This window comes from Abramis brama (genome assembly GCF_963993115.1).
Source record: "Abramis brama genome assembly, chromosome: 2".
NCBI classification, from domain to species: Eukaryota; Metazoa; Chordata; class Actinopteri; order Cypriniformes; family Leuciscidae; genus Abramis; species Abramis brama.
Window position 1 is genome coordinate 25,789,875 of NC_139964.1, and position 25,100 is coordinate 25,814,974.

The 25,100-nt window shown below is 35.8% G+C and overlaps 2 protein-coding genes and 1 long non-coding RNA gene across 6 annotated transcripts in view; all 3 read right to left on the minus strand.

The window, feature by feature from the left end:
- LOC311077893 (protrudin-like) overlaps positions 1–25,100 on the minus strand; it is a 148,966-nt gene that overhangs the window by 73,964 nt on the left and 49,902 nt on the right. The window lies entirely within an intron of this gene.
- LOC311077910 lies at positions 2,196–3,679 on the minus strand. The gene is made up of 3 exons (XR_014605030.1): positions 3,304–3,679; positions 2,545–2,669; positions 2,196–2,456 (listed from the first exon to the last, which is right to left on the minus strand). It is a non-coding gene; the product is annotated as an uncharacterized lncRNA (long non-coding RNA).
- On the minus strand, positions 16,790–18,340 carry LOC311069644 (putative inhibitor of apoptosis; the record flags this gene model as incomplete). The annotated part of the gene is made up of 1 exon (XM_084092950.1): positions 16,790–18,340. The coding sequence occupies one exon, from the start codon at positions 18,338–18,340 to the stop codon at positions 16,790–16,792; it is 1,551 nt and encodes a 516-aa protein (XP_083949076.1).

Consider the following 25,100-nt stretch of genomic DNA (forward strand, 5'->3'; position numbering starts at 1 on the left):
AATTTGAGAGATGCAATGTGTGATAAGTAAAAATCACCCATCGTATAAGATCATTTTTACTTGTATCTCCCGAACTAGGGTGAAACCCTTTACTGAGAATATACCACCGGCCATCTACTCAAAATATATGTAGAAGTTTCAAATGTTAGCATTTGTTGATGGTGGTCGCATGAACAGACTTTGGGGAGAGCTATATCAGGAAGCTATGCCCTTTGACCTCCTCGATTTTGCAGGCCTTTTTGTTAAAGATTTTAGAAGATTCCCATCTAGCGGTGAAATTCTATTTTGCATTTAAACGAATAGTGCTTTCTAGCAGTTCTCCCATCTACTCGTTTTTTTTTCAACTTTGGTAAATGTGCCAAGAATCTATGACAACGTGTCTTCCGATAGCGCTTCATCGAGTTTAATTGTACATGTTCTACCGTTATGATGTACTTGTTACATGTTCTACCGTACATGTTCTACCGTTCTATATAATGATTTACACAACCGAGCAATAGACCGTACCTTTGACTTACCCGTCGAGAAGAAAGTAGATTCCTAGATAAAAGCTATCCCGATATTTATTTACATACCGATAAATTAAATTTGAATTTAATTAAAACTTCTCCTGTGGCTCGGCTTAACTATGATCCAGCATTATATTGTACCGTGCAGTGCAGCCTTTCAAATGTGGCGGGGGCAGTATCAACGCCTCCCATATGGTCTAGCGGTTAGGATTCCTGGTTTTCATCCAGGCTGCTACTCAATAGTCGAATAATCATCAATAATAATTTTTAGTAATTCATAGTCTTAGAGGCCTACACGAACTGCAGAAACAAGCAGAATGTGTGAAAACTCAGTTTCAGTTCCAAATCATTTTCACAAATACAATTATATTGAATTCAGAAAATTTCACTATGGAATACTTTATCTATCATAATTTCAATTTAGTACGTCATCATTTCAACTTTTCATCTCATAATTATGACGCATAGTCATAATTTCAACTTTTTAAGTCATCATTTCGACTTTTTGTCAATTACGCCTTTTTAATGTTTTAAAGTCATAATTTGGTTGTTGACTATAGTAGTGTTGCACCTGCATGTCCACTATAACTCGCTTGTGAGAGTCAGAGTGTGTAAAGTAAGCTCTCATTAGTGTTAGTAGAGTATTACTGGACTGGTAGGGTTAGAATAAGTAATATTACAATAAAATATCTGTTGGGGGGCATCGCGATAAAGAGTTAGCAGATATTAAGCACATATTAAAATTAACATTTTTCAACCGAGCATGAGAGGCCTTCTTCAACTTTTTAATTCAGAATTACAATGACGCCTTTTTAATGTAATGCTTAAAACGTTTTTTAGTCATAATTTGGTTGTTGACTATAGTAGTGTTGATGATGAAACGTGCTAGTGCTTTTTGTACCTCTCTGGTATTATAGTGTTTCAAGATGGCGGAACGACACGGAAGCCTCCTTGGACTTACCCGTCCCATGTAAATAAAAGATAAGAAATGATCTGATTTTAAGAAAGATCATTTTACACCCACGAGGACATATTTATGAATAAAGATGATGATTTTAGCTAATAAAATACCATTTTTCAATCTACACATGAGAGACCTTCAGAAGTCAGAACTTCAGCGGTTTAGGCCCGTTGGCGAAAACACTGCGTGTGTAAGGTAGTTTTCCAGATTTTCACCCAAAATCAAATACTGTATGACACTTTTCAAAGTTAGAATAACCTGTTGTGTTCTGACACAAGGCCATTAACCGGTTCTTTTTGTTTTATAAATGTACTTTGCTTATTTCTAAATATCAACCTGATAAATATGAATTCACGATTAAACAAGATAATTTTTAAGAAAAAACATTTTTAAGAAAAATACAACTAAACCATGATAATGTTTAGTTTAGATGTGGATGATTAAGTTTCAGGCGTAGTGCAACCAGATTTCTCTAACATCTCACTCACAACGCAAAACGTTGTAAATAAACATTTTCAAACTGTAATTTTATTTTATTGATTATGGTGATTTAAAGTTTTTGTTATTAACTAATACCTTTATCTTTTAACTAACATCTGACCCCAAATAAAGAGATAATGCAATGTTCACAATCTACAGTTATATATTCTCCTACTTAGTATCTTTGGCTGTATTTTGTCACACCGTAGTGATACAAAGTTCCAGACTCTATGGACTAACTTATCAGACACTCACCACACTGATGTTAACATCACCATATATTGTCTTTTCTACCATGATTGGAGCAACTATTGTCCCACCATTCTTCTGGTCAATTGTGAAGGTAAGCTGATTAGGGATCTGAATGAATAGCCGTCCGAATGATGTAGAATTATTATTATTATTATTATTAGTATTATTATGCTGTCGTTGTAGATGGTTGTTAGGCTGTTGGTTTGTCATGTTTCCAGAATGTGTTTGAATGCTCAGCGTCTGAACGTCACCATCTGTTAAAAAAAAATTTTTTTTTAAGAAGATTGAAGATTGAGAAACATATTCACTACTAACAAAGTAAAATTATAAATCTTTTCCTACGTTTGATATTCTTTTTTCTGATTTTTTTCACTATGGACTTGATCCTTTTTAATGCTGTTTTCTCTCCATATTTATTCTGTAGTTCCTCTACTGTATCTTCCAACCTCCCTGTTGTTCTTCTCCAGCTGTATTAACCAAAGACAAGCATCAAATGTATGTACAGCAAAAATAAAGTTAACATAAAATAAACACATTCATACACCAGTTCAAAGTGGTCGGTGAACAGCAGGTTAAACCAGAGTTAAAACAATAGTCTATGTTAGGACAATAGTATCTGATAATAGCTGATAACGGTCAAAGTGCGAGATAAGGTGCAAGTAGCTAAACTAAACATTTCATATTTGACAAATGTTTTGAGAAATGTTAAACAACTACAAAAATAATCAATTTGTTTCTAATTTCTTTTTTTCTAAATTGTGATTTAATGTGAAAGGAGAAGAAACACATAACATGTGTACATGAATGAATGTGTACAATTTAATAAACGTATTTACCTAACATCCATAGCCTTCGTTAAATTAAGACTAAGTTCCTTTTTTTTTGTGGACAAAGTGAACTTTGGAGCACTTAGCGGGTCAAAAATAAGTGCCATTTGGAACTCTTTTATCAAAAAAATATATGTTGATAATGATTAGTTATGCCAAATGATAGTTTGGCATGCATGGGATTGGTTGTCCATAGTGAGAGAAATACTTTTATTATAGAAATGGCTATTCTTTATTCTATTCTTTAATCCACAAATAAAATAGGTTTTTATACCTGCTCAAGTACTTCTTGATGAGTTTCTTCTGTATTAAACAGCGAATCTTCTCAGTCAGATCGTCGCAAGATCTCAGGAATCCTCTCACACTGCTCGTGTTCACGCGCTCCATCGCTGCACTTGTGTGTATGACTCGAACGATTCAAACTTCTCTCTGGCGACATGTAGGACTTGTTGGTTATGCAGGAACTAGTTATTTATGGCTTTCCTGAGGCCAACCTCCATACATTCTACACAACAGGGTGGGTGGACCCCAGCCTGATAAATATTTCACGACATTACACGCTCTACTCTAGCTCTACTAGCCTCGGACTGCTGCGCCACTGCAACAAAAGTTGAAAGTCCTGAACCTGACGCAAACTTCTGACCCACAAACTTCTGCGCATTAACGCACAAGGCACAATTGTACCGCAAGGGAGATTCCAGGAACATTGCAGGAGATTCAGTAGACTCTTCGAAAAGCTGAAAAAATGGCGACGCAAAACCTAAAGGAGAGCGACTCCCCGTTGAGTTCTGGCGATACGGGGTACAATTATCCTCCGGTGTGTGAGTGTGCCACGGGGAAAGAGTGTCGTTTAAGAGATATGCTGGACTCTATGTTTAAAGATTATTTTAGAGGCCAAATGGTTGGCTTGATGCACAGGATCATCGACGCTGCGCGTGATATGAAAAAAGATTGTGCGCAGGATACCAAACGTGTGACAAATCTCAAAAATGAAATGGACGTCGTAAGAGGCTTGACAAAGCCATGGCCTGATGTAACGCCCATGTTTTTTAACGGCAAAGAGCCGAACGGCGTAATCCTCAGAAAAGTTCTGGATGTGTTGGGTGGATGTTGTGACGAATTCGAAATCACAGAAATACTCGCTATATGGACTTTTGTAACGGATCTCTGTGTGTCACTGGTGTCAAAAAATGCAAAAACTGACGTTGGTGAATTAGTTGAAAGTCTGGTCAACTATAGCCTGGAGCAAAACATGATAGCCTGCAGAGATTTTTTATTCTGGTTAGACCATCTGTAAATGTCGTTATTGTCGTTTTACTTCAATGTATGAAAGTATAATGTTGAAATAAAATTCTGGTAAAAAATGTCTGAGCTCATAATATTTAGAATAATTCAATATTTGTTTTCTGCATTTTAATTACCATATTCCCGAGGCGGCAATACAGTTGTATCAAATGATACAACTGTTTTGCCCGCCGTGTACAGAAGAAAGGACATTTTGTGGTGTTGTTCTTGTTCTCATTACATTTTTTAATAAGATGATGCGTTCTGCCATGGATGACTAGACACTAGTCCGGCAGAGAGAAGGGCTTGAGTGAACACGCCCTGTGGTCCCATTTTTATGTCTTCACCCTTTTCCCCGCTTCGCAACTGAGAGCTTTCCACCCCTGCGACATCCGTTTCAGGCCAAACGGAGGAGTTTACTTAAACATGGATATGTCTCACCAGCAACCTCCGGCTTGTCACAATCCTGGCATGCGTCGGGAACAGGAACGCCTTGACACCTTTCAGAATTGGACTCTTGCACCAGTAAGTCCGGCCGAGCTTGCCAAAAGTGGTTTCTACTACCTTGGTCAGGGCGACAGAGTGGCTTGCTTCAGTTGTGGAGGCCAGCTTAGCAACTGGGAACCGGGAGATCGTGCAGTATCAGAGCACCAGAGACATTACCCCAACTGCCCCTTCATTCGAGGTGACCGTGCAGATAATGTACCTTTATCTAGCCTTTTCAATGCATCGGCAATGCAACGGTGTGAAGAAAGGTCGCTCACATTTGTCTACTGGCCCTCAAGAATAACTGTTCGACCAGACCAATTGGCTAAGGCTGGTTTTTACTATGTTGGTCGTAATGATGACGTGAAGTGCTTTTCATGCGATGGTGGACTCAGATGTTGGGAGTCTGGTGATGATCCATGGGTAGAACATGCCAAGTGGTTTCCAAGATGTCAATACCTGCTGCAAGAAAAGGGCCAAGAGTTTGTTCATCAGATTCAAGCAAGATTTCCAAGACTATTTGAGCGGCTATTGACTCATGGAGACAGTGACTCGAGAGAATTTGTGAGAGAACAAGAGAACAATCCTGCTTTGGAGATGGAATTTGAGTGTGGCCTGACGGCCCAGACAAATGAAGCTGCATCCCCGAGTCAAGATCTTTCAGACTTGCCTATGGAGGAACAGTTAAGAAGACTTCAAGAGGAGCGCACATGCAAAGTTTGCATGGATAAGGAAGTAAACATTGTCTTCATCCCCTGTGGTCACCTAGTTGTGTGCAAAGAATGTGCGCCTTCTCTGCGCAAGTGCCCCATATGTAGAGGATTGGTCAAAGACGCCGTCCGTACTTTCCTATCATAAAGTTTTCCTATCAGTTGGATTTGCAAATTTACATTTAACTTGATGCATAAAAACAATCCAGTGACAACAGTTTTTGGATTTACAAACATTTAGAAAGTAGTTAGGATGTGCATGCTTTAAGTTAATGTTTTTTAAGAATAATTTTGCGCAGGCTTTAAGTTAATTTGACCAACAAGATGTTATTTGAAAAGTAAGTTAGTTGAAATTAAAATGTGATAACATTACCGAATTCAGGGGTGTTTAATAGATTCAATAGTGATCAAGCACCCGCTGAGTTTTTCTTCAAACAAAAGTAATTTTGTTGTATGCACAGATTTTGAGGGTCGCTTATAGAAAGAGGCGTCCTTGTCTTTAAAAACATAGAACCAGAGATTAAAATATTAAAATATACATTCTAGCGCTATTTATGGTATAATAATATAATATAATAAATGTCTCTCGTATCAAATCAAGATACAATTCAAGCCAATTCATGCGAATACCGTCGTATATGAACAAAGAGAAGACCTAGAGTTCACTAACATTACAGCTAACTGTAGGAAAAGTGTAAAGAAAACGCCATACAATCACAACCGGCAGTACGGTAAGTGTTACGCTAGCGATGTTAAACAATTTCAAAACAGGGTGTTTCAGAAGAAATGCAAACAAAATCTTTTAAACAAAGTCTTGTTCAAAAACGGTACGCTCCTGTGAAAACTATGTGAACTTTGATGAGGCCGAGAACAATAGCGCTTTTATTTAACATTTATTTTCAATAATATTGAAAAACGGTTCAATAACAATGTTCAAAATAAACAAGAATCTGACTCTAATGCGACTGTGCTTGTTAGATATAATAGTTAGATGATTTATCTAACCATTGAAATTGACGATAGATTAAATATTTCGGCATTCTGCCGAATAAAACAATGGTGTCAAAGTGTGGTCGGAATAAAAAAATGAATCAATTCACGTAAAAATACCACGTATCAACCGTAATTCATTAGCTTAACCGTTGTTTAGCGACACACACACAAAATAACAAAATAAGTGTAATAGTTAGACGAGTTATAGCGTAATAGGTAACAGAAAAACAGCCATACTCATCTTTTACGTCGATGTTTCGTAGGCATCGCAGAAAGATTTAGTCATTTTTTTTAGTCATATTTTTTGTTTTCTTTTTTTTATAAAACAAAAAAGAACCGGTTAAAGGCCTATCGTGTAGAAGGACCTCTAATGTATAGGATACATTCCTAACATGTTTGACCACAGTCTATGTACTTTTTGCAAACTGTACAAAAAGAAACAAGATGTCAATGACAGACATTCAAAAGCTAAAACGGATCACTATAGTGGCTTTCCTGTATTTGTTTTAAATGGCTCATGATGATGAAGAATTAGAATTTACTTTTGTGGAATTTTACCTGCAGGTTTTACCAAAGTCTGGAACTTTGTATCACTACGGTGTGACAAAATACAGCCAAAGATTTAAGCACAACTACTTAGATACATAGGAGAATATCTAACAATGTAGATTGTGAACATTCCATTATCTGTTTATTTGGGGTCAGATGTTGGTTAAAAGATAAAGGTATTAGTTAATAACAAAAACTTTAAATCACCATAATCAATAAAATAAAATTACAGTTTGAAAATGTTTATTTACAACGTTTTGCGTTGTGAGTGAGATGTTAGAGAAATCTGGTTGCACTACGCCTGAAACTTAATCATCCACATCTAAACTAAACATTATCATGGTTTAGTTGTATTTTTCTTAAAAATGTTTTTTCTTAAAAATTATCTTGTTTAATCGTGAATTCATATTTATCAGGTTGATATTTAGAAATAAGCAAAGTACATTTATAAAACAAAAAGAACCGGTTAATGGCCTTGTGTCAGAACACAACAGGTTATTCTAACTTTGAAAAGTGTCATACAGTATTTGATTTTGGGTGAAAATCTGGAAAACTACCTTACACACGCAGTGTTTTCGCCAACGGGCCTAAACCGCTGAAGTTCTGACTTCTGAAGGTCTCTCATGTGTAGATTGAAAAATGGTATTTTATTAGCTAAAATCATCATCTTTATTCATAAATATGTCCTCGTGGGTGTAAAATGATCTTTCTTAAAATCAGATCATTTCTTATCTTTTATTTACATGGGACGGGTAAGTCCAAGGAGGCTTCCGTGTCGTTCCGCCATCTTGAAACACTATAATACCAGAGAGGTACAAAAAGCACTAGCACGTTTCATCATCAACACTACTATAGTCAACAACCAAATTATGACTAAAAAACGTTTTAAGCATTACATTAAAAAGGCGTCATTGTAATTCTGAATTAAAAAGTTGAAGAAGGCCTCTCATGCTCGGTTGAAAAATGTTAATTTTAATATGTGCTTAATATCTGCTAACTCTTTATCGCGATGCCCCCCAACAGATATTTTATTGTAATATTACTTATTCTAACCCTACCAGTCCAGTAATACTCTACTAACACTAATGAGAGCTTACTTTACACACTCTGACTCTCACAAGCGAGTTATAGTGGACATGCAGGTGCAACACTACTATAGTCAACAACCAAATTATGACTTTAAAACATTAAAAAGGCGTAATTGACAAAAAGTCGAAATGATGACTTAAAAAGTTGAAATTATGACTATGCGTCATAATTATGAGATGAAAAGTTGAAATGATGACGTACTAAATTGAAATTATGATAGATAAAGTATTCCATAGTGAAATTTTCTGAATTCAATATAATTGTATTTGTGAAAATGATTTGGAACTGAAACTGAGTTTTCACACATTCTGCTTGTTTCTGCAGTTCGTGTAGGCCTCTAAGACTATGAATTACTAAAAATTATTATTGATGATTATTCGACTATTGAGTAGCAGCCTGGATGAAAACCAGGAATCCTAACCGCTAGACCATATGGGAGGCGTTGATACTGCCCCCGCCACATTTGAAAGGCTGCACTGCACGGTACAATATAATGCTGGATCATAGTTAAGCCGAGCCACAGGAGAAGTTTTAATTAAATTCAAATTTAATTTATCGGTATGTAAATAAATATCGGGATAGCTTTTATCTAGGAATCTACTTTCTTCTCGACGGGTAAGTCAAAGGTACGGTCTATTGCTCGGTTGTGTAAATCATTATATAGAACGGTAGAACATGTACGGTAGAACATGTAACAAGTACATCATAACGGTAGAACATGTACAATTAAACTCGATGAAGCGCTATCGGAAGACACGTTGTCATAGATTCTTGGCACATTTACCAAAGTTGAAAAAAAAACGAGTAGATGGGAGAACTGCTAGAAAGCACTATTCGTTTAAATGCAAAATAGAATTTCACCGCTAGATGGGAATCTTCTAAAATCTTTAACAAAAAGGCCTGCAAAATCGAGGAGGTCAAAGGGCATAGCTTCCTGATATAGCTCTCCCCAAAGTCTGTTCATGCGACCACCATCAACAAATGCTAACATTTGAAACTTCTACATATATTTTGAGTAGATGGCCGGTGGTATATTCTCAGTAAAGGGTTTCACCCTAGTTCGGGAGATACAAGTAAAAATGATCTTATACGATGGGTGATTTTTACTTATCACACATTGCATCTCTCAAATTGTGTGATGATTTTCCAAATGATACAACTTTGTCTAAATAAGAGCAATGTAAAGTCCTAGGATTTCTTAAAAACATTGTGACAAACTTTGACAACATGTTTCATGTTGTATGGACAAAAGATCTAAGATCTCAAGTTTTTGGACAGACGCTGCTTAGTAACAATAATACATAAATCTTCTAAGAAGATATGATTTTAAAGATTTGATTTAAACTTTTAAATGAAATTAGTGTAAACTTTGGATGTAGTCTGGAATGCAGAGAGACTCCCCCCGAGACTCATCTGGTCTGTCGCCCTATATCCTGAAGCTTCAGTTCACACTGTAGTTTATCACTGAAGGGCCTGGGGCTGTTATAGGACAACTTAAACTATTTGCTTTTTTGGATCGTTTTTATCATTGCATAAAGAACTACTTTGCCTCTCTGGAAATAAGGTGTTTTTATTTAGCTAAAACTTTTGTTTACATTTTGAAAATGTAGTTTTCTGTGATGGTTCTGTTTAGATGTACGGGATAGCTATGGAAAGCCCCACCATAAAAGTTGAAACCCCCACATGGACAAAAAATGCTGGTTGAATCTTTTTCGTATAAATGAGATTTAAGACGACCAAGTACAGTTTTTGAACAGACATTGTTTAATAACAATTATACTTTAGGTCACCGTTAAGCAAAAAAAAATAATTTATATCATACATAAGTACAGATAAATAGAAGATGAGTATGTATTGAAACTTTAAAGATTTAATTTAATCAATCTTTTAAAATATCTAATGCAAACTTTTTAAGGTTATGCTTTTAGATGAGAGAGAGAATATTTTTTATATACTTATAAAGAACAGAATGTTTTTTAACTTTAGTTAGTGTGAGATACACTTCACAGTGTCACTGTTACCTCTGGAAATGAAAGGAGGGGATGTCAGAATGCAGCATAGACACGAGCGAGGGCCTCTGTTTGAGAGACTTTTTTATACATTTTTTTATACATTACATTTACATTTTATAAAGATATCATTTAAACTTTGAAATAAATTTAGCCCTAACACAATGTCTCATTCTGATCGCTGAATAAACCCTAGGAGTCAGAGACGCTGGTGTGAGAGAGAACCACTCTGTGATTTATGGCTCTCAACAGCTTCTTGAACACATAAGTTCAAGAATCGTAACTCTCTAAACATGTGAGATGAATTTTATTCTTTTTACAAGCATTTCAGTAGATTTCTAGCAAGGTATTTATTTTATATTATTTTTGTGAAATTTAAAACATTATTATCACTTTCACTGTGCTCAGGAATGCGAAGGAGCAGAGTCAGGAAAAAAAAAATCTTTTCTATTACAACTGCAGTCTCATTCATAGGATGTATGGACATCTATATGTTATGAAACAAATATTTTTTTAAAAAGATATCATTTAAACTTTGAAATTAATTTACCCCCAACACAGCATTCAAAATGTCTCATCCCATCACTGAATACAACCCTCTGAGTCAGAGACGCTGGTGTGAGAGAGAACCACTCTGTGATTTATGTCTTTAAGAGCTTCTTGAACTTGTAAGTTCAAGAGTTGTAACTCTAAACATGTAAGATGAATTTTATTTATTTATCTAAAATAATTGGTTTCAGTATATTTTTATAACCATTTTATTTATACACTTTTAAGGAACAGTATGTTTTTCAACTTTTGTTAGTGTGATATTAGGAAACCCCTTCCTCACTTTCACCGTGCTCTGGTATGCGAAGGAGAGGGGTCAGAGCTCACATGTGAAGGGGCGCGCACAGACACACAAGAGAGAGTGTAGAGGGATACAAACTGTCACTTTTGAGTGATTTATGACCCTCTAAGCCCCGCCCCCTTTTTGACCGTGGGAATTTCCCACGCTAGCTCCTCCCACTTATGGACTGTACGTACACCGTGGGAAAATCGGACTTGTGGCACGCCTCCTTATGGGTTGAACATCTGAAGCGTGGGAAAATCTCCCATGCTCAGTAGTTCTAAACAGGTGTATATTAAAAACTTTTTAAGAAATGTACAATAAAGACATAGCCAGAGATGAGATCAGTGTTTTTTATTTATTAAAGAAGACATATGTACATTTAAAACATCAATGAAATAAGTTAAAATTACATTTTTCTCTAAAAGAGTTATTTCAAGATGTTATTTCAAGATGTTAAAACATTAAAACAACTTTTTCATTTACAAAAAGATCATTTTTCTCTAAAAAAGAGCTATTAAAAAATGAGTTAGTATTATTTCAAGATGTTAAAACATTAAAACAACTTTTTTCATTTACAAAAAGATCATTTTTAAAATGTTGACTTAAGCATTTAACTTTCACATAGTATTTTGTAAAACTTTTACATAAAACACAGTCATTGTTAAAAAGCCTTGCGTTTTTACATACCATTTGTTAAAGACTCAGAGTTTAAAGATTCAAAAGTGTTTTCCTTGTGTAATTTTTCTGGAGCAAAGTGAAAAAATGTCCACACAGTCCAGAGGTCTGAGAGGAGTGACATTTTCTGAAGGTTACAGAGAGACAGACCCAAGCTCCACCCCTACCCCCACCCACAACAGATGTCACCCTGGGAAACCCCCACATCTCCTATCCACTCCCAAATAGAAAAAGTGACCGTTCAGCTCGATGTCCGAGCCGAAATGACCAAAGAATCAGGCTGCAACGGCTCGAAGAGACCACACCCCCTAGCACACCCCTCTCAAAACTGAGTGGTCAATTTCGATTTAAGGGTGTGTGTAAAAAATGACATCACTCACGGGAATCCCCCTCCTACAGCGTCAGAGTCACATGAGCTGTTTAAAAAGGAGCGCAAACACGACACGAGATACTTGTGGTATTATTCAAGTAGAACACTATGGCTACGTCAGACCCCAAAACTCCTGAAACACTGATGAAGCTATGGAGGATTCGACCTTAGCGCCGCGAAAAAAAAACCCATAGTTACCAGGACCTGTTTAACGCGATTTCTTCACGAGCCGGCGGATCGTGTGGAATATACGTTTCACTTGTCTGAAGGACGCGCGTGTACATATGTTTATGACAAAATCAACAGAGAAGTCAGACCAGTTAACTTAGATAACGATTCACCACAAATTCAACGGAGGACCCTGATTGGATTTTATTTTATACAGAGTATGGAGAGATTTAAAAGATGACGGAAGTGAACCGGTTTTCATAGCAGAGTGGGCTGGATTAACCACGGGTACAAGATAGCCTACCGACTTCTTGCGGATTATATTAAAAAAACACCCAGAGGATTACGTTTAGGCTACATACTTTGCAGTGATTTTGGAATGGATGTACCCGAATGTTCGTGACCTATTTCTGAGGATGAGCATTTAAAATAGCCTACTACTATTTAATTCAAAGGAAGGTTTACCTGTGTTGGAACAGATTTTTTCTAAAATCACGTAGCTTTTTTTAAATGGAACGACGCATTTGGATCTGCTGACGGATACGCACCAATAGGATTACCGGCTGCAACGAATGGATACCGACAGAAAAGCATCGATTGGCTGAATATATTTTGTGATTATTTAATCCTTTCTATGTAAAGTATTTTGAATTGCCAGTGTATAAAATGTGCTATATTAAAAAAATGTGCTATATTAATAAACATGCTATGCCTTGCTTCGCCTATGTCACAGGATAAATTATGTTTGATTCACAACTCTATGCTCTCATACAGGCTAGAACTGGCTCACACTCACACAAACACCCCACCCCACCCCACCCCACCCCACCCCACCCCACCCCACCCCACCCCACCCCACCCCACCACTTTTGGCCTGAGCCCTCCAACGTGGGAAAATCCCCACGGTCCATATTTAAAGTTGTACTTTTCACAATCACATACACAAAAGACATTAAAACAATGTTTATCACTAAAATACAAAGGGTGGTAAACACACATTTGTAAAATGTTAAAAAAAGTTTGAATTGCAAACATGTTCTAGAATTAATACATCTAAAACAACATGTATTAAAATTATATAGAGCAAATATTTCTATTTTCTAACATACATTTGAAGAAAAGTTGTACTTTCACAATTACATAGTGTTTGAAGTCATTAAAACATTGTATCAATTTAAAATACACGTATTTAGCGTTCATACATTTGTAAAATGTTAAAACGTTAAAAACAACGTGCTTTAAACTCTTAAAAAAGTGAAGCAATGTAGGCCTATTGGGTAACAGATCAGCGAGTTGTTTTTAATTAAATAAAAGTTTTGTTTTCCATATATATTTAAAACTTTTTAAAAACACTGTATAAAGTTAAAATGCAATGGTTTAGTATTCGTACATTTTACAATGTTATCTGAAAAAAGTTAGAATGTGGTCCTTCACATACAGATTTAAAAAAAACGTTCAAAACAACATCAACTAAAATACAACATGCTGCTAAGTTTTGTTTAGTTTAAGTTCCGTGATACATCAGTCATCGACAGTAGAAACATGAATGAGTATAGATCATGTGTGAAGCCGAGTCTCCGCCCACCTATCACTAGATTTATTTATAATTAGGCTACACTAAATAACATTTATAAAAATAATAGTTGTTTAAAAAAATAAAAACTCATGTTTTAGTTAGTTTTGGACTTTTAGTGAAGTTAACAAATATGCACTAACTTACTGATTTATTCACCCTTCGACAGGATAATCCACATGGAGAAATCTGATCATTGTTTGAGAATGCGTTTTGGAGTAAAACATAATGAATCTGTTCAAAACTATGTGCTTTAAACTTTAAAACCGTGAAACGTAAGCGGTAGGCAAACAGTTTTTTCACAGACATGTAACACTCTCACATACAACTTTAATAACTTTTTAAAATGATACACACCTTTAAAATACAAAGGTGTATATGCCAGTATAAAAAGTTATCATAATAATGTAAAACAAGTTAGAATGTTTTCCTTCACATACAGATTTTTTTTTAAAAAACAACAACTTAAAAACAAAAAAGTCAACGTTAAATCATTTAAAACAAGTTATAGAATGTCTTTCACGAACGACTTTTAAAGATAGCCTACCAGAAAAATGGAAAATTATGTTTTTTAAGCAATGTTTCAAACGTGAGACATATCAAACAACAACAGTTAAAAAATAGTTTTTAAGTAAAACTTTTTAACAATACGATTTGCTGCTAAGTTTTGTTTAGTTTTTAGCTAAAATATCTCTTCGCGCTCCGAAAGCACAACACGAATAAGAAATAGACTGGCCTGTGAAGCGAGTCTCCGCCCATCTAACACTCACCCCAACGCATGAGAATTCACGTGTGCAGAGGTAGCTACACATTTAAATGGTGGTAAATGGTTAAACATAACAACTCTAGGTGCACGAGCCGTCAGTCGTCAACATGCGTGGGGTTTCATTCGTATAAAAGTACACAAATAAACACCCAACTCTGTTCACAAAGTGAAAGAGGCAAATAATAGGAAGAGACCAAAAGTCGGTAGAGCGTTATATCTCTTCTGCACAGCTCACGCATCTCATACGGACATACCTTCTACGTACAGTTGTCATTCTACCTCAAATTGCCGTAAATCCTCCAAGTGACCGCTACAATGTGTATGCATTAAACATATCATGCAACAGTAGTTAAAATATGTCTCAAACTATTTTTAAAAACATTATTACAACTCTTGCTTTACAAAAACTGGTATTAAAACATGACACAAAATTGTAGATTTAGTTTACAATTTAATACTGTGAAGCTGCTTTGATACAATCTGTATTGTGAAAAGCGCTATATAAATAAAGTTGACTTGACTTGACTTTACCCTTACAGTTTTTCTCAGTTAGTCATATAGTTATTTCTTTTTTATTCTCTATTTTTACAGAACTAAAATCAAGATGCTTCAAAGTAGGCTATGAATTGGAAGTAAATTACCAAAGACACAAACAACTTTGAACATTTATACATCAGTGTGTTGCAAATCAGAATTCTATCTTCTTTAAATAAAGATTCATCTTTATTCATGCTTTAATTTCTTTAAAACAGTCTGATGACATGCAATATTTCTGTGGTTAATTGATTAGTAATGTTGCGAGAGGTTTCCTCATACGAGTAAAAACGCTTTAGATGTGTTTGTGACAAAACATTCTATTCACTTAGTCTTTTTTAAATGTATGGCCAATCCTTTTTTTTTCTTCTGACCAACTACATTTCTTATGAATTAACTGAGACCAGGTTAACAACCACATATAGGGAATGCATGTTGATTACCAAGTTTCAGGCTATGCTTCAACATGTAATTATACCCTATTTTATATGGTTATGGTTCCATGTTGTTTTAATGTTTGTTTGTTTGTTTGTTTGTTATTAACTAATACCTTTTTTTAACTAACACTTCAACAGCCTGCACAAATTAAAGAAACGTATGAGCTAAGGATGTTCTCTGACCCCAAATAAACGGGTAATGGAGTGTTCACAATCTACAATATACAGTTAGATATTCTCCTACTTAGTATGTGTGTGTGTGTTTGTGTGTGAATAGTTCTGCTCAAATCTTTGGGTGTATTTTTACACACCAACATATTTTGTCACACCGTAGTGATGCAAAGTTCCACACTCTTGTAAAACCTATAGACTAACTTGAAAACATCATCTTTATACGGGAATCACACGTGTTCCAAAAACATCCATGCACCGTTTATAATAAAAACACAAAAGTTTGCAAATGATGGTTTCATTACTCCACTAGATTTAGTCATCTTGTTCAGATAGTAGATGACACTGTTCACATCACATCAACTATTACAACAGAATCACATCTGACTATTGCACTGAGAGATGTATAGGGCCTATACATTAAAGGGTGAGACTGTTAAAGTTCCACACTATGGTAAAACCTGTAGATACAATTGCACAAAAGTCAATTCTAGAGGTCAACTGGGTTAAAAGTAAATGTATCATCATGAGCCATTTAAAACAAATACAGAAAAGTCACTATAGTGATCAGTTTTAGCGTTTGAATTGACATTTGACATATTACGCTGTTTACATCTTGTTTTTGTACAGTTTTTTGCAAAAAGTCTATAGTCACAGAGCGTGGTCAAACATGTTCATATAGGAATGTATGAAAAACATGAACAAATATTGCATAAAGAGAATTAAATGACGGGCCTTCTAGTATGAGAGTGTTTAAGACTAAACAAATCATATTTATTTTAGAACATCTTTCTGCTATGTCTATGAAACATTGATGTGAAAGATGACTATTACACTTTAAACTCGTCTAACTATTACACTTATTTTGTGTGTGTGTGTGTGTCACTAAACAACATGGTTAAGCTAATGAATTACAGTTGATACGTGGTATTTTTACGTGAAAGGAGGGAAAGGAATATTTAACATATAAAAATAAAAAATATTTTAACCTATCGTCAATTTCAATTGTTAGATAAATCATCTAACAATCAACAGTTATATGTGAAACAATTAGAGTTGGTGTAAATTTGCACATCCAAAAACTGTTGTTACTTGGATGATCAATATCTTCACTTCATGATATGAAAGTACGGACAGCGCCTTTGACCAAGCCTCTACATATGGGGCACTTGCGCAGAGAAGACGCACATTCTTTGCACACCACTAGGTGACCACAGGGGATGAAGACAATGTTCACTTCCTTATCCATGCAAACTTTGCATGTGCGCTCCTCTTGAAGTCTTCTTAACTGTTCCTCCATAGGTAAGTCTGAAAGATCTTGACTCGAGGATGCAGCTTCACTTGTCTGGGCCATCAGTTCTCTCAGCAGGCAGACATCATTCTTCTTGATCCAGTTGCGGAAGACTTCTGCTGCTGCATTTCCTTTCGACAGGACTAACTCAATGAGCTGCCCCGTCTGCTGTTTGACTATAGTGCAGTTACGAATAATGTCATACTCTTTCTGTGAGATGACGTTCTCCTCTAGAAGATGGTCCATTAAGCTCTGCACGCTTTTTAGCTGCTGTGAAATGGCAAGATGATGTTTCTTAAGAAAAGTAAGAAACTTACTTTCTCGCCCCTCCTCTCTCTTCTCATCTTCTGCACTTAGTAAATCAGACACCAACTCTTGAACGGTTTTGTAATTTTCTCCACTTGCGAGAATTTTTCTTTGAACGGTTTGCTTCACCAGGCCACGCTCAAATCCCATCTCTAAACCAGACTTCACCACAGGATTGTTCATCATCACTGCATCTTCTGAACGGTCTTCTCCAAGACCCAGGTGTACAACAGGTGGATTAACAAATTCTCTTGAGTCGCTGTCTCCATTAGTCAATACCTGTTCAAATTGTCTGGGAAATCTTGCTTTAATCTGATGAACAAACTCTTGGCCCTTTTCTTGCAACAGGTATTCACATCTTGGAAACCACTTGGCATGTTCTACCCATGGATCATCACCAGACTCCCAACATCTGAGTCCGCCATCACAACAAAAGCACTTCACGTCATCACGACAACCAACATAGTAAAAACCAGCCTTAGCCAATTGTTCTGGTCGAACAGTTATTCTTGAGGGCCAGTAGACAAATGTGAGCAACCTTTCTTCACACTGTTGCATTGCCGATACATTGAAAGGGCTAGATAAAGGTACATTATCTGCACGGTCACCTCGAACGAAGCGGCAGTTGGGGTAATGCCTCTGGTGTTCTGATACCGCCCGATCTCCCGGTTCCCAGCTGCTAAGCTGGCCTCCACAACTGAAGCAAGCCATTCTGTCGCCCTGGCCAAGGTAGTAGAAACCACTTTTGGCAAGCTCGGCTGGACTTACTGGTGCAGGAGTCCAATTCTGAAAGGTGTCAAGGCGTTCCTGTTCCCGACGCATGTCAGGATTGTGACAAGCCGGAGGTCGCTGGTGAGACATATCCTGGTGAGACATATCCAGGTTTAAGTAACTCACCTGCTCCTCCATTTGGCCTGAAACGGATGCCGTGGTGGTCGATGTTACGGGTGTCACAGGGACGGGATGGCTACGTTGCAAAGCGGGGAAAAAGGCAGAGTGAGAGGACGACAGGTTTGCGGTGGGGGGTAAACTCTGGATGAAGACATAAAAAATGTGACCACAGGGCATGTCCACTCAAGTCCTTCTATCTGCTGGACATCCCATGACTAGTGTCTAGTCATCCATGACAGAACACATAATCTTATTAAAAAAATTTAATGAACTCCTGAACAGATAGAAGGTCTCTGTGGTCCGTGGCACAGCGCATCCAGACATGGTATGGAAATGGTTGCCACCTCGGGAATACAGTAATTAAAATGCAGAAAACATTCCGCAACTCTTTACAAGGATCTCTGAAATATTTTATAAGTATTTTTAATTATTCTAAATATTATTATGTATACTATTATAATACTATTTTTATGACTTCAGACATTAACACAACAGAAATGTTTGTAATTTTTTATTTATTTATTTATTTTTATTTCAACATTATACTTTCGAGTATACATTAAAGTAGTGAAGAAAATGATAGACCGGCAAACCGGGGTTGTGTGCGAAGTCCTGAAATATTTATCAGGACAACAGCTCACCATGCCCGCTGGAGGGGTTGTCATCATGACGCCGTAAACAGCTGTATAGGATTACATATAATGCCACATTCAATCAGAAGTAGCGTCATGGAGAAGTTATGCATATGCCACTGGAGAGATGTCTATAATTACACCAAAATATTTATATATATAAATATACATATATTTTTAAACATATGGATGAATTGTACGCCATAAGTTCTGTAACAAGCATGTAGAAAGTAGTTAGGATGTATTTCATTTTGCCTACAGGCAACTGGTAAGTTCATTTTACCAATTATTGAGATGTTAATGTTCATCTTTAGCGCATTCAAATGTATTGAGTTCAAATTAAAACGTGATATCAATCTCGCATTACCGAATTCAGGGGTGTTTAATAGCTTCAATAGTTATCAAGCACCTGCTGATTTTAAGTTTTTCTTCAAACAAAAGTAATTTTCTGATAAATCATTGTACACATACATGTGTTTTGTTGTATGCACAGATTTTGAGGGTCGCTTATAGAAAGATGTGTCCTTGTCTTTGTTTCGCGGTATTTTTAAAAACATAGTTAGATCTACATAGGTGTTTTACACGATAAGATATGTCAGAGAACCTTGTGCGGCATTCTATATCCGCATAAAGGTTAAAATGTAAAATATACTTTTTAGCGCTATTTAAAAACTAGGACGGTATAATAATAAAATGTAAATGTCTCACGTGAAGATGATGGTTTAAACCATCATTTTATCAAATCAAGTCATTCATGTGAATATTGTCGTATATGAACAAAGAGAAGACCTAGAGTTCACTAACATTACAGTTAACTATAGGAAACAGATATCCGGGGAAAAGTGTAAAGAAAACGGCATAGGCCTACAAAACATTACAATCATACTCGACAATACGATAAGTGTTACGCTAGTGATGTTAAAAATTGTTAAACAGTTTCAAAACAGGGTGTTTCAGAAGAAATGCAAAGATGCCTAAAAACAAAGGTGTCCAAAATGTTAGGTGCTAATACTTGATCTTGTTTCAGAGTCGGTATGCTCCGGTGAAAACTGTGTGAGCTTTGATGAGCCCGACAACAATACCGTTGTTTAACATGCGGTACAATAACAATGTTCAATACTAAACAAGGATCCTGCTCTAATGCGACTTATTCTAACCAACTCTAATTGTTTCACATATAACTGTTGATTGTTAGATGATTTATCTAACAATTGAAATTGACGATAGGTTAAAATATTTTTTATTTTTATATGTTAAATATTCCTTTCCCTCCTTTCACGTAAAAATACCACGTATCAACTGTAATTCATTAGCTTAACCATGTTGTTTAGTGACACACACACACACACAAAATAAGTGTAATAGTTAGACGAGTTTAAAGTGTAATAGTCATCTTTCACATCAATGTTTCATAGACATAGCAGAAAGATGTTCTAAAATAAATATGATTTGTTTAGTCTTAAACACTCTCATACTAGAAGGCCCGTCATTTAATTCTCTTTATGCAATATTTGTTCATGTTTTTCATACATTCCTATATGAACATGTTTGACCACGCTCTGTGACTATAGACTTTTTGCAAAAAACTGTACAAAAACAAGATGTAAACAGCGTAATATGTCAAATGTCAATTCAAACGCTAAAACTGATCACTATAGTGACTTTTCTGTATTTGTTTTAAATGGCTCATGATGATACATTTACTTTTAACCCAGTTGACCTCTAGAATTGACTTTTGTGCAATTGTATCTACAGGTTTTACCATAGTGTGGAACTTTAACAGTCTCACCCTTTAATGTATAGGCCCTATACATCTCTCAGTGCAATAGTCAGATGTGATTCTGTTGTAATAGTTGATGTGATGTGAACAGTGTCATCTACTATCTGAACAAGATGACTAAATCTAGTGGAGTAATGAAACCATCATTTGCAAACTTTTGTGTTTTTATTATAAACGGTGCATGGATGTTTTTGGAACACGTGTGATTCCCGTATAAAGATGATGTTTTCAAGTTAGTCTATAGGTTTTACAAGAGTGTGGAACTTTGCATCACTACGGTGTGACAAAATATGTTGGTGTGTAAAAATACACCCAAAGATTTGAGCAGAACTATTCACACACAAACACACACACACATACTAAGTAGGAGAATATCTAACTGTATATTGTAGATTGTGAACACTCCATTACCCGTTTATTTGGGGTCAGAGAACATCCTTAGCTCATACGTTTCTTTAATTTGTGCAGGCTGTTGAAGTGTTAGTTAAAAAAAGGTATTAGTTAATAACAAACAAACAAACAAACAAACATTAAAACAACATGGAACCATAACCATATAAAATAGGGTATAATTACATGTTGAAGCATAGCCTGAAACTTGGTAATCAACATGCATTCCCTATATGTGGTTGTTAACCTGGTCTCAGTTAATTCATAAGAAATGTAGTTGGTCAGAAGAAAAAAAAAGGATTGGCCATACATTTAAAAAAGACTAAGTGAATAGAATGTTTTGTCACAAACACATCTAAAGCGTTTTTACTCGTATGAGGAAACCTCTCGCAACATTACTAATCAATTAACCACAGAAATATTGCATGTCATCAGACTGTTTTAAAGAAATTAAAGCATGAATAAAGATGAATCTTTATTTAAAGAAGATAGAATTCTGATTTGCAACACACTGATGTATAAATGTTCAAAGTTGTTTGTGTCTTTGGTAATTTACTTCCAATTCATAGCCTACTTTGAAGCATCTTGATTTTAGTTCTGTAAAAATAGAGAATAAAAAAGAAATAACTATATGACTAACTGAGAAAAACTGTAAGGGTAAAGTCAAGTCAAGTCAACTTTATTTATATAGCGCTTTTCACAATACAGATTGTATCAAAGCAGCTTCACAGTATTAAATTGTAAACTAAATCTACAATTTTGTGTCATGTTTTAATACCAGTTTTTGTAAAGCAAGAGTTGTAATAATGTTTTTAAAAATAGTTTGAGACATATTTTAACTACTGTTGCATGATATGTTTAATGCATACACATTGTAGCGGTCACTTGGAGGATTTACGGCAATTTGAGGTAGAATGACAACTGTACGTAGAAGGTATGTCCGTATGAGATGCGTGAGCTGTGCAGAAGAGATATAACGCTCTACCGACTTTTGGTCTCTTCCTATTATTTGCCTCTTTCACTTTGTGAACAGAGTTGGGTGTTTATTTGTGTACTTTTATACGAATGAAACCCCACGCATGTTGACGACTGACGGCTCGTGCACCTAGAGTTGTTATGTTTAACCATTTACCACCATTTAAATGTGTAGCTACCTCTGCACACGTGAATTCTCATGCGTTGGGGTGAGTGTTAGATGGGCGGAGACTCGCTTCACAGGCCAGTCTATTTCTTATTCGTGTTGTGCTTTCGGAGCGCGAAGAGATATTTTAGCTAAAAACTAAACAAAACTTAGCAGCAAATCGTATTGTTAAAAAGTTTTACTTAAAAACTATTTTTTAACTGTTGTTGTTTGATATGTCTCACGTTTGAAACATTGCTTAAAAAACATAATTTTCCATTTTTCTGGTAGGCTATCTTTAAAAGTCGTTCGTGAAAGACATTCTATAACTTGTTTTAAATGATTTAACGTTGACTTTTTTGTTTTTAAGTTGTTGTTTTTTAAAAAAAAATCTGTATGTGAAGGAAAACATTCTAACTTGTTTTACATTATTATGATAACTTTTTATACTGGCATATACACCTTTGTATTTTAAAGGTGTGTATCATTTTAAAAAGTTATTAAAGTTGTATGTGAGAGTGTTACATGTCTGTGAAAAAACTGTTTGCCTACCGCTTACGTTTCACGGTTTTAAAGTTTAAAGCACATAGTTTTGAACAGATTCATTATGTTTTACTCCAAAACGCATTCTCAAACAATGATCAGATTTCTCCATGTGGATTATCCTGTCGAAGGGTGAATAAATCAGTAAGTTAGTGCATATTTGTTAACTTCACTAAAAGTCCAAAACTAACTAAAACATGAGTTTTTATTTTTTTAAACAACTATTATTTTTATAAATGTTATTTAGTGTAGCCTAATTATAAATAAATCTAGTGATAGGTGGGCGGAGACTCGGCTTCACACATGATCTATACTCATTCATGTTTCTACTGTCGATGACTGATGTATCACGGAACTTAAACTAAACAAAACTTAGCAGCATGTTGTATTTTAGTTGATGTTGTTTTGAACGTTTTTTTTAAATCTGTATGTGAAGGACCACATTCTAACTTTTTTCAGATAACATTGTAAAATGTACGAATACTAAACCATTGCATTTTAACTTTATACAGTGTTTTTAAAAAGTTTTAAATATATATGGAAAACAAAACTTTTATTTAATTAAAAACAACTCGCTGATCTGTTACCCAATAGGCCTACATTGCTTCACTTTTTTAAGAGTTTAAAGCACGTTGTTTTTAACGTTTTAACATTTTACAAATGTATGAACGCTAAATACGTGTATTTTAAATTGATACAATGTTTTAATGACTTCAAACACTATGTAATTGTGAAAGTACAACTTTTCTTCAAATGTATGTTAGAAAATAGAAATATTTGCTCTATATAATTTTAATACATGTTGTTTTAGATGTATTAATTCTAGAACATGTTTGCAATTCAAACTTTTTTTAACATTTTACAAATGTGTGTTTACCACCCTTTGTATTTTAGTGATAAACATTGTTTTAATGTCTTTTGTGTATGTGATTGTGAAAAGTACAACTTTAAATATGGACCGTGGGGATTTTCCCACGTTGGAGGGCTCAGGCCAAAAGTGGTGGGGTGGGGTGGGGTGGGGTGGGGTGGGGTGTTTGTGTGAGTGTGAGCCAGTTCTAGCCTGTATGAGAGCATAGAGTTGTGAATCAAACATAATTTATCCTGTGACATAGGCGAAGCAAGGCATAGCATGTTTATTAATATAGCACATTTTTTTAATATAGCACATTTTATACACTGGCAATTCAAAATACTTTACATAGAAAGGATTAAATAATCACAAAATATATTCAGCCAATCGATGCTTTTCTGTCGGTATCCATTCGTTGCAGCCGGTAATCCTATTGGTGCGTATCCGTCAGCAGATCCAAATGCGTCGTTCCATTTAAAAAAAGCTACGTGATTTTAGAAAAAATCTGTTCCAACACAGGTAAACCTTCCTTTGAATTAAATAGTAGTAGGCTATTTTAAATGCTCATCCTCAGAAATAGGTCACGAACATTCGGGTACATCCATTCCAAAATCACTGCAAAGTATGTAGCCTAAACGTAATCCTCTGGGTGTTTTTTTAATATAATCCGCAAGAAGTCGGTAGGCTATCTTGTACCCGTGGTTAATCCAGCCCACTCTGCTATGAAAACCGGTTCACTTCCGTCATCTTTTAAATCTCTCCATACTCTGTATAAAATAAAATCCAATCAGGGTCCTCCGTTGAATTTGTGGTGAATCGTTATCTAAGTTAACTGGTCTGACTTCTCTGTTGATTTTGTCATAAACATATGTACACGCGCGTCCTTCAGACAAGTGAAACGTATATTCCACACGATCCGCCGGCTCGTGAAGAAATCGCGTTAAACAGGTCCTGGTAACTATGGGTTTTTTTTTCGCGGCGCTAAGGTCGAATCCTCCATAGCTTCATCAGTGTTTCAGGAGTTTTGGGGTCTGACGTAGCCATAGTGTTCTACTTGAATAATACCACAAGTATCTCGTGTCGTGTTTGCGCTCCTTTTTAAACAGCTCATGTGACTCTGACGCTGTAGGAGGGGGATTCCCGTGAGTGATGTCATTTTTTACACACACCCTTAAATCGAAATTGACCACTCAGTTTTGAGAGGGGTGTGCTAGGGGGTGTGGTCTCTTCGAGCCGTTGCAGCCTGATTCTTTGGTCATTTCGGCTCGGACATCGAGCTGAACGGTCACTTTTTCTATTTGGGAGTGGATAGGAGATGTGGGGGTTTCCCAGGGTGACATCTGTTGTGGGTGGGGGTAGGGGTGGAGCTTGGGTCTGTCTCTCTGTAACCTTCAGAAAATGTCACTCCTCTCAGACCTCTGGACTGTGTGGACATTTTTTCACTTTGCTCCAGAAAAATTACACAAGGAAAACACTTTTGAATCTTTAAACTCTGAGTCTTTAACAAATGGTATGTAAAAACGCAAGGCTTTTTAACAATGACTGTGTTTTATGTAAAAGTTTTACAAAATACTATGTGAAAGTTAAATGCTTAAGTCAACATTTTAAAAATGATCTTTTTG